We start from the raw sequence: 10,645 nt of genomic DNA on the forward strand, positions 1-10,645 counted from the left end.
GTGGATGTTGGTGCAGTTGTTGATAGAGTGGTGTATGTTGGTGCAGTTGTTGTTGATAGAGTGGTGGATGTTGGTGCAGAAGTTGTTGGTAGAGTGCTAGATGTCGGTGCAGTTGTTGTTGATAGAGTTGTGGATGTTGGTGCAGTTGTTGTTGATAGAGTGGTGGATGTTGGTGCAGTTGTTGATAGAGTGGCGGATGTTGGTGCAGTTGTTGTTGATAGAGTGGCGGATGTTGGTGCAGTTGTTGTTGATAGAGTTGTGTATGTTGGTGAAGTTGTTGTTGATAGAGTGGTGGATGTTGGTGCACTTGTTCTTGATAGAGTGACAGATGTCGGTACAGTTGTTGTTGATAGAGTGACAGATGTCGGTACAGTTGTTGTTGGTGCAGTTGTTGTTGGTGCAGAAGTTGTTGGTAGAGTGCTAGATGTTGGTGCAGTTGTTGTTAGAGTGGTGGATGTTGGTGCAGTTGTTGATAGAGTGGTGGATGTTGGTGCAGTTGTTGTTGATAGAGTGGTGGATGTTGGTGCAGAAGTTGTTGGTAGAGTGCTAGATGTCGGTGCAGTTGTTGTTGATAGAGTTGTGGATGTTGGTGCAGTTGTTGTTGATAGAGTGGTGGATGTTGGTGCAGTTGTTGATAGAGTGGCGGATGTTGGTGCAGTTGTTGTTGATAGAGTGGCGGATGTTGGTGCAGTTGTTGTTGATAGAGTGGTGGATGTTGGTGCAGTTGTTGATAGAGTGGTGGATATTGGTGCAGTTGTTGTTGAAAGAGTGGTGGATGTTGGTGCAGTTGTTGTTGGTAGAGTGGTGGATGTTGGTGCAGTTGTTGTTGATAGAGTGGTGGTTGTTGGTGCAGTTGTTGATAGAGTGAAGGATGTTGGTGCAGTTGTTGTTGATAGAGTGGTGGATGTTGGTGCAGTTGTTGTTGATAGAGTGGTGGATGTTGGTGCAGAAGTTGTTGGTAGAGTTCTAGATGTTGGTGCAGTTGTTGTTGAAAGAGTGGTGGATGTGGGTACAGGATTTGTTGGTAGAGTGCTAGATGTTGGTGCAGGTGTTGTTGATAGAGTGGTGGATGTTGGTGCAGTTGTTGTTGATAGAGTGGTGGATGTTGGTGCAGAAGTTGTTGATAGAGTGGTGGATGTTGGTGCAGTTGTTGTTGATAGAGTGGTGGATGTTGGTGCAGTTGTTGTTGATAGAGTGGTGGATGTTGGTGCAGTTGTTGATAGAGTTGTGGATGTTGGTGAAGTTGTTGTTGATAGAGTGGTGGATGTTGGTGCAGAAGTTGTTGGTAGAGCGGTGGATGTTGGTGCACTTGTTGTTGATAAAGTGACAGATGTTGGTACAGTTGTTGTTGGTGCAGTTGTTGTTGGTGCAGAAGTTGTTGGTAGAGTGCTAGATGTTGGTGCAGTTGTTGTTAGAGTGGTGGATGTTGGTGCAGTTGTTGATAGAGTTGTGGATGTTGGTGCAGAAGTTGTTGGTAGAGCGGTGGATGTTGGTGCACTTGTTGTTGATAGAGTGACAGATGTTGGTACAGTTGTTGTTGGTGCAGTTGTTGTTGGTGCAGAAGTTGTTGGTAGAGTGCTAAATGTTGGTGCAGTTGTTGTTAGAGTGGTGGATGTTGGTGCAGTTGTTGATAGAGTGGTGGATGTTGGTGCAGTTGTTGTTGATAGAGTGGTGGATGTTGGTGCAGAAGTTGTTGGTAGAGTGCTAGATGTCGGTGCGGTTGTTGTTGATAGAGTTGTGGATGTCGGTGCAGTTGTTGTTGATAGAGTGGTGGATGTTGGTGCAGTTGTTGATAGAGTGGCGGATGTTGGTGCAGTTGTTGTTGATAGAGTGGCGGATGTTGGTGCAGTTGTTGTTGATAGAGTGGCGGATGTTGGTGCAGGTGTTGATAGAGTGGCGGATATTGGTGCAGTTGTTGTTGATAGAGTGGCGGATGTTGGTGCAGTTGTTGTTGATAAAGTGGCGGATGTTGGTGCAGTTGTTGTTGGTAGAGTGGTGGATGTTGGTGCAGTTGTTGTTGATAGAGTGGTGGTTGTTGGTGCAGTTGTTGATAGAGTGGCGGATGTTGGTGCAGTTGTTGTTGATAGAGTGGTGGATGTTGGTGCAGTTGTTGTTGATAGAGTGGTGGATGTTGGTGCAGAAGTTGTTGGTAGAGTGGTGGATGTTGATGCAATTGTTGTTAATAGAGTGACAGATGTTGGTACAGTTTTTGTTGGTGCACTTGATGTTGGTGCAGAAGTTGTTGGTAGAGTGCTAGATGTTGGTGCAGTTGTTGTTGATAGAGTGGTGGATGTTGGTTCAGTTGTTGTTGATAGAGTGGTGGATGTTGGTGCAGAAGTTGTTGATAGAGTGGTAGATGTTGGTGCAGTTGTTGTTGATAGAGTGGTGGATGTTGGTGCAGTTGTTGTTGATAGAGTAGTGGATGTTGGTGCAGTTGTTGATAGAGTTGTGGATGTTGGTGCAGTTGTTGTTGATAGAGTGGTGGATGTTGGTGCACTTGTTGTTGATAGAGTGATAGATGTTGGTAAAGTTGTTGTTGGTGCAGTTGTTGTTGGTGCTGTTGATGTTGGTGCAGTTGTTGTTGGTGCTGTTGATGTTGGTGCAGAAGTTGTTGGTAGAGTGCTAGATGTTGGTGCAGTTGTTGTTGATAGAGTGGTGGATGTTGGTGCAGTTGATGTTGATAGAGTGGTGGATGTTGGTGCAGTTGTTGTTGATAGAGTAGTGGATGTTGGTGCAGTTGTTGATAGAGTTGTGGATGTTGGTGCAGTTGTTGTTGATAGAGTGGTGGATGTTGGTGCAGTTGTTGAAAGAGTTGTGGATGTTGGTGCAGTTGTTGTTGATAGAGTGGTGGATGTTGGTGCAGTTGTTGGTGATTGAGTGGTGGATGTTGGTGCAGTTGTTGTTGATAGAGTGGTGGATGTTGGTGCAGAAGTTGTTGGTAGAGCGGTGGATGTTGGTGCACTTGTTGTTGATAGAGTGACAGATGTTGGTACAGTTGTTGTTGGTGCAGTTGTTGTTGGTGCAGAAGTTGTTGGTAGAGTGCTAGATGTTGGTGCAGTTGTTGTTAGAGTGGTGGATGTTGGTGCAGTTGTTGATAGAGTGGTGGATGTTGGTGCAGTTGTTGTTGATAGAGTGGTGGATGTTGGTGCAGAAGTTGTTGGTAGAGTGCTAGATGTCGGTGCAGTTGTTGTTGATAGAGTTGTGGATGTTGGTGCAGTTGTTGTTGATAGAGTGGTGGATGTTGGTGCAGTTGTTGATAGAGTGGCGGATGTTGGTGCAGTTGTTGTTGATAGAGTGGTGGATGTTGGTGCAGTTGTTGATAGAGTGGTGGATATTGGTGCAGTTGTTGTTGATAAAGTGGTGGATGTTGGTGCAGTTGTTGTTGGTAGAGTGGTGGATGTTGGTGTAGTTGTTGTTGATAGAGTGGTGGTTGTTGGTGCAGTTGTTGATAGAGTGGCGGATGTTGGTGCAGTTGTTGTTAGAGTGGTGGATGTTGGTGCAGTTGTTGATAGAGTTGTGGATGTTGGTGCAGTTGTTGATAGAGTGGTGGATGTTGGTGCAGTTGTTGTTGATAGAGTGGTGGATGTTGGTGCAGAAGTTGTTGGTAGAGCGGTGGATGTTGGTGCACTTGTTGTTGATAGAGTGACAGATGTTGGTACAGTTGTTGTTGGTGCAGTTGTTGTTGGTGCAGAAGTTGTTGGTAGAGTGCTAGATGTTGGTGCAGTTGTTGTTAGAGTGGTGGATGTTGGTGCAGTTGTTGATAGAGTGGTGGATGTTGGTGCAGTTGTTGTTGATAGAGTGGTGGATGTTGGTGCAGAAGTTGTTGGTAGAGTGCTAGATGTCGGTGCGGTTGTTGTTGATAGAGTTGTGGATGTCGGTGCAGTTGTTGTTGATAGAGTGGTGGATGTTGGTGCAGTTGTTGATAGAGTGGCGGATGTTGGTGCAGTTGTTGTTGATAGAGTGGCGGATGTTGGTGCAGTTGTTGTTGATAGAGTGGCGGATGTTGGTGCAGGTGTTGATAGAGTGGCGGATATTGGTGCAGTTGTTGTTGATAGAGTGGCGGATGTTGGTGCAGTTGTTGTTGATAAAGTGGCGGATGTTGGTGCAGTTGTTGTTGGTAGAGTGGTGGATGTTGGTGCAGTTGTTGTTGATAGAGTGGTGGTTGTTGGTGCAGTTGTTGATAGAGTGGCGGATGTTGGTGCAGTTGTTGTTGATAGAGTGGTGGATGTTGGTGCAGTTGTTGTTGATAGAGTGGTGGATGTTGGTGCAGAAGTTGTTGGTAGAGTGGTGGATGTTGATGCAATTGTTGTTAATAGAGTGACAGATGTTGGTACAGTTTTTGTTGGTGCACTTGATGTTGGTGCAGAAGTTGTTGGTAGAGTGCTAGATGTTGGTGCAGTTGTTGTTGATAGAGTGGTGGATGTTGGTTCAGTTGTTGTTGATAGAGTGGTGGATGTTGGTGCAGAAGTTGTTGATAGAGTGGTAGATGTTGGTGCAGTTGTTGTTGATAGAGTGGTGGATGTTGGTGGAGTTGTTGTTGATAGAGTAGTGGATGTTGGTGCAGTTGTTGATAGAGTTGTGGATGTTGGTGCAGTTGTTGTTGATAGAGTGGTGGATGTTGGTGCACTTGTTGTTGATAGAGTGATAGATGTTGGTAAAGTTGTTGTTGGTGCAGTTGTTGTTGGTGCTGTTGATGTTGGTGCAGTTGTTGTTGGTGCTGTTGATGTTGGTGCAGAAGTTGTTGGTAGAGTGCTAGATGTTGGTGCAGTTGTTGTTGATAGAGTGGTGGATGTTGGTGCAGTTGATGTTGATAGAGTGGTGGATGTTGGTGCAGTTGTTGTTGATAGAGTAGTGGATGTTGGTGCAGTTGTTGATAGAGTTGTGGATGTTGGTGCAGTTGTTGTTGATAGAGTGGTGGATGTTGGTGCAGTTGTTGAAAGAGTTGTGGATGTTGGTGCAGTTGTTGTTGATAGAGTGGTGGATGTTGGTGCAGTTGTTGGTGATTGAGTGGTGGATGTTGGTGCAGTTGTTGTTGATAGAGTGGTGGATGTTGGTGCAGAAGTTGTTGGTAGAGCGGTGGATGTTGGTGCACTTGTTGTTGATAGAGTGACAGATGTTGGTACAGTTGTTGTTGGTGCAGTTGTTGTTGGTGCAGAAGTTGTTGGTAGAGTGCTAGATGTTGGTGCAGTTGTTGTTAGAGTGGTGGATGTTGGTGCAGTTGTTGATAGAGTGGTGGATGTTGGTGCAGTTGTTGTTGATAGAGTGGTGGATGTTGGTGCAGAAGTTGTTGGTAGAGTGCTAGATGTCGGTGCAGTTGTTGTTGATAGAGTTGTGGATGTTGGTGCAGTTGTTGTTGATAGAGTGGTGGATGTTGGTGCAGTTGTTGATAGAGTGGCGGATGTTGGTGCAGTTGTTGTTGATAGAGTGGTGGATGTTGGTGCAGTTGTTGATAGAGTGGTGGATATTGGTGCAGTTGTTGTTGATAAAGTGGTGGATGTTGGTGCAGTTGTTGTTGGTAGAGTGGTGGATGTTGGTGTAGTTGTTGTTGATAGAGTGGTGGTTGTTGGTGCAGTTGTTGATAGAGTGGCGGATGTTGGTGCAGTTGTTGTTGATAGAGTGGTGGATGTTGGTGCAGAAGTTGTTGGTAGAGTGGTGGATGTTGATGCAATTGTTGTTAATAGAGTGACAGATGTTGGTACAGTTTTTGTTGGTGCACTTGATGTTGGTGCAGAAGTTGTTGGTAGAGTGCTAGATGTTGGTGCAGTTGTTGTTGATAGAGTGGTGGATGTTGGTTCAGTTGTTGTTGATAGAGTGGTGGATGTTGGTGCAGAAGTTGTTAATAGAGTGGTAGATGTTGGTGCAGTTGTTGTTGATAGAGTGGTGGATGTTGGTGCAGTTGTTGTTGATAGAGTAGTGGATGTTGGTGCAGTTGTTGATAGAGTTGTGGATGTTGGTGCAGTTGTTGTTGATAGAGTGGTGGATGTTGGTGCAGAAGTTGTTGGTAGAGCGGTGGATGTTGGTGCACTTGTTGTTGATAGAGTGATAGATGTTGGTAAAGTTGTTGTTGGTGCAGTTGTTGTTGGTGCTGTTGATGTTGGTGCAGAAGTTGTTGGTAGAGTGCTAGATGTTGGTGCAGTTGTTGTTGATAGAGTGGTTGATGTTGGTGCAGTTGATGTTGATAGAGTGGTGGATGTTGGTGCAGTTGTTGTTGATAGAGTGGTGGATGTTGGTGCAGTTGTTGATAGAGTGGTGGATGTTGGTGCAGTTGTTTTTGATAGAGTGGTGTATCTTGGTGCAGAAGTTGTTGGTAGAGTGGTGGATGTTGGTACAGTGGTTGTTGATAGAGAGATGGATGTTGGTGCAGTTGTTGATAAAGTGGTGGATGTTGGTGCAGTTGTTGTTGATAGAGTGGTGGATGTTGTTGCAGTTGTTGATAGAGTGGTGGATGTTGGTGAAGTTGTTGTTGATAGAGTGGTGGATGTTGGTGCAGAAGTTGTTGGTAGAGTGCTAGATGTTGGTGCAGTTGTTGGTAGAATGCTGGATGTTGGTGCAGTTGTTGATAGAGTGGTGGATTTTGGTGCAGTTGTTGTTGATAGAGTGGTGGATGTTGGTGCAGAAGTTGCTAGAGTGGTGGATGTTGGTGCAGTTGTTGTTGATAGAGTGTTGGATGTTGGTGCAGTAGTTGTTGATATAGTGGTGGATGTTGGTGCAGTTGTTGATAGAGTGGTGGATGTTGGTGCAGTTTTTGTTGATAGAGTGTTGGATGTTGGTGCAGAAGTTGCTGGTAGAGTGCTAGATGTTGTTGTAGTTGTTGTTGAGAGAGTGGTGGATGTTGGTGCAGAAGTTGTTGATAGAGTGGTGGATGTTGGTGCAGTAGTTGAAAGAGTGGTGGATGTTGGTGCAGTTGTTGATAGAGTGGTGGATGTTGGTGCAGTTGTTGTTGATAGAGTGGTGGATGTTGGTGCAGTTGTTGATGGAGTGGTAGATGTTTGTGCAGAAGTTGGTAGAGTGCTGGATGTTGGTACAGTTGTTGTTGATAGAGTGGTGGATGTTGGTGCAGTTGTTGATAGAGTGGTGGATGTTGGTGCAGTTGTTGTTGATAGAGTGGTGTATCTTGGTGCAGAAGTTGTTGGTAGAGTGGTGGATGTTGGTACAGTTGTTGTTGATAGAGTGATGGATGTTGGTGCAGTTGTTGATAAAGTGGTGGATGTTGGTGCAGTTGTTGTTGATAGAGTGGTGGATGTTGTTTCAGTTGTTGATAGAGTGGTGGATGTTGGTGAAGTTGTTGTTGATAGAGTGGTGGATGTTGGTGCAGAAGTTGCTAGAGTGGTGGATGTTGGTGCAGTTGTTTTTGATAGAGTGGTGGATGTTGGTGCAGTAGTTGTTGATATAGTGGTGGATGTTGGTGCAGTTGTTGATAGAGTGGTGGATGCTGGTGCAGTTTTTGTTGATAGAGTGTTGGATGTTGGTGCAGAAGTTGTTGGTAGAGTGCTAGATGTTGTTGTAGTTGTTGTTGAGAGAGTGGTGGATGTTGGTGCAGTTGTTGTTGATAAAGTGATGGATGTTGGTGCAGTTGTTGTTGATAGATTGGTGGATGTTGGTGCAGTTGTTGATAGAGTGGTGGATGTTTGTGCAGTTGTTGTCGATAGAGTGGTGGATGTTGGTGCAGTTGTTGATAGAGTGGTGGATGTTGGTGCAGTTGTTGTCGATAGAGTAGTGGATGTTGGTGCAGTTGTTGTCGATAGAGTGGTGGATGTTGGTGCAGAAGTTGTCGGTAGAGTGCTGGATGTTGGTGCAGTTGTTGTCGATAGAGTGGTGGATGTTGGTGCAGTTGTTGTCGATAGAGTGGTGGATGTTGGTGCAGTTGTTGATAGAGTGGTGGATGTTGGTGCAGTTGTTGATAGAGTGGTGGATGTTGGTGAAGTTGTTGTTGATAGAGTGGTGGATGTTGGTGCAGTTGTTGTTGGTAGAGTGGTGGATGTTTGTGAAGAAGTTGTTGGTAGAGTGCTGGATGTTGGTGAAGTTGTTGTTGATAGAGTGGTCGATGTTGGTGCAGTTGTTGTTGATAGAGTGGTGGATGTTGGTGCAGAAGTTGTTGTTAGAGTGGTGGATGTTGGTGCAGTTGTTGTTGATAGAGTTTTGGATGTTGGTGCAGTTGTTGATAGAGTGGTGGATGTTGGTGCAGTTGTTGTTGATAGAGTGTTGAAAATTGGTGCAATGGTTGTTGATAGAGTGGTGGATGTTGGTGCAGTTGTTGTTGATAGAGTGGTGGATGTTGGTGCAGAAGTTGTTGGTAGAGTGCTAGATGTTGGTGCAGTTGTTGTTGATAGAGTGGTGGATGTTGGTGCAGAAGCTGTTGGTAGAGTGGTGGATGTTGGTGCAGTTGTTGTTGATAGAGTGGTGGATGTTGGTGCAGTTGTTGGTAGAGTGCTGGATGTCAGTGCAGTTGTTGTTGATAAAGTGGTGGATGTTGGTGCAGTGGTTGTTGATAGAGTGGTGTATGTTGGTGCAGTTGTTGTTGATAGAGTGGTGGATGTTGGTGCAGTTGTTGTTGGTAGAGTGGTGGATGTTTGTGCAGAAGTTGTTGGTAGAGTGCTGGATGTTGGTGCAGTTGTTGTTGATAGAGTGGTGGATGTAGGTGCAGAAGTTGTTGTTAGAGTGGTGGATGTTGGTGCAGTTGTTGTTGATAGAGTATTGGATGTTGGTGCAGTTGTTGATAGAGTGGTGGATGTTGGTGCAGTTGTTGATAGAGTGGTGAATGTTGGTGCAGTGGTTGTTGATAGAGTGGTGTATGTTGGTGCAGTTGTTGTTGATAGAGTGGTGGATGTTGGTGCAGTTGTTGTTGATAGAGTGATTGATGTTGGTGCTGTTGTTGTTGATAGAGTGGTAGATGTTGGTGCTGTCGATGTAATAGCTGGTGCAGTTGTTGTTGATGGAGTGGTTGTTGGTGGTGAAGTTGTTGTTGATGGAGTTGTTGATGATGGTGCAGTTGTTGATGGAGTGGTAGATGTTGGCGCTGTCGATGTAATGGCTGGTGCAGTTGTTGATTGAGTGGTTGTTGTTGGTGCAGTTGTTGTTGATGGAGTGGTAGATGATGGTGCAATTGTTGATAGAGTGGTAGGTGTTGATGCCATTGATGTTGTGGCTGGTGCAGTTGTTTTTGATGGAGTGGTTGATGTTGGTGCAGTATTTGTTGATGGAGTGGTAGATGTTGGTGCAGTTGTTGTTGATGGAGTGGTAGATGTTGGTGCAGTTGTTGTTGATGGAGTGGTAGATGTTGGTGCAGTTGTTGTTGATGGAGTGGTAGATATTGTTGCTGTTGATGTAATGGCTGGTGCAGTTGTTGTTGATGGAGTGGTGGATGTTTGTGCAGTTGTTGTTGATGGAGTGGTAGATTTTGGTGCAGTTGTTGTTGATGCCCCAATGGCTGGGGCAGATGTTGTTGATGGAGTGGTAGATTTTGGTGCAGTTGTTGTTGATGGAGTGGTTGTTGTTGGTGCAGTTGTTGTTGATGGAGTGATAGATTTTGATGTAGTTGCTGTTGATGCCCCGATGGCTGGTGCAGTTGTTGTTGATGAAATGGTTGTTGTTGGTGCAGTTGTTGTTGATGGAGAGGTAGATGTTGGTGCAGTTGATGTTGATAGAGTGATAGATGTTGGTACAGTTGTTGTTGGTAGAGTGCTAGATGTTGGTGCATTTGTTGATAGAGTGGTGGATGTTGGTGCAGTTGTTGTTGATAGAGTGATAGATGTTGGTACAGTTGTTGTTGGTAGAGTGCTAGATGTTGGTGCAGTTGTTGATAGAGTGGTGGATGTTGGTGCAGTTGTTGTTGATAGAGTGGTGGATGTTGGTGCAGTTGTTGTTGATAGAGTGATAGATGTTGGTACTGTTGTTGGTGCAGTTGTTGTCGGTGCAGTTGATGTTGGTGCAGAAGTTGTTGGTAGAGTGCTAGATGTTGGTGCAGTTGTTGTTGATAGAGTGGTGGATGTTGGTGCAGTTGTTGTTGATAGAGTGGTGGATGTTGGTGCAGTTGTTGTTGATAGAGTGTTGGATGTTGGTGCAGTTGTTGATAGAGTGGTGGATATTGGTGCAGTTGTTGTTGATAGAGTGGTGGATGTTGGTGCAGTTGTTGATAGAGTGGTGGATGTTGGTGCAGTTGTTGTTGATAGAGTGGTGGATGTTGGTGCAGTTGTTGTTGATAGAGTGGTGGATGTTGGTGCAGTTGTTGTTGATAGAGTGATAGATGTTGGTACTGTTGTTGGTGCAGTTGTTGTCGGTGCAGTTGATGTTGGTGCAGAAGTTGTTGGTAGAGTGCTAGATGTTGGTGCAGTTGTTGTTGATAGAGTGGTGGATGTTGGTGCAGTTGTTGTTGATAGAGTGGTGGATGTTGGTGCAGTTGTTGTTGATAGAGTGTTGGATGTTGGTGCAGTTGTTGATAGAGTGGTGGATGTTGGTGAAGTTGTTGTTGATAGAGTGGTGGATGTTGGTGCAGTTGTTGTTGGTAGAGTGGTGGATGTTTGTGAAGAAGTTGTTGGTAGAGTGCTGGATGTTGGTGAAGTTGTTGTTGATAGAGTGGTCGATGTTGGTGCAGTTGTTGTTGATAGAGTGGTGGATGTTGGTGCAGAAGTTGTTGTTAGAGTGGTGG

The 10,645-nt window shown here is 45.0% G+C and overlaps 1 protein-coding gene across 1 annotated transcript; it reads right to left on the reverse strand.

Annotated features, from left to right (window-relative positions):
• Positions 1 to 41: 41 nt before the first annotated feature.
• LOC113040493 (mucin-5AC-like) lies at positions 42 to 9,134 on the reverse strand (the record flags this gene model as incomplete). Its single annotated transcript, XM_026198818.1, has 6 exons — positions 8,988 to 9,134; positions 6,509 to 6,587; positions 5,843 to 6,085; positions 5,032 to 5,665; positions 1,014 to 1,389; positions 42 to 176 (listed from the first exon to the last, which is right to left on the reverse strand). Coding segments are annotated over exons 1-6 (1,614 nt in total), but the record flags the coding sequence as incomplete, so codon positions are not given.
• Positions 9,135 to 10,645: the final 1,511 nt, after the last annotated feature.

This window comes from Carassius auratus, chromosome 22 (assembly GCF_003368295.1).
Source record: "Carassius auratus strain Wakin chromosome 22, ASM336829v1, whole genome shotgun sequence".
Classification (NCBI taxonomy): domain Eukaryota; kingdom Metazoa; phylum Chordata; class Actinopteri; order Cypriniformes; family Cyprinidae; genus Carassius; species Carassius auratus.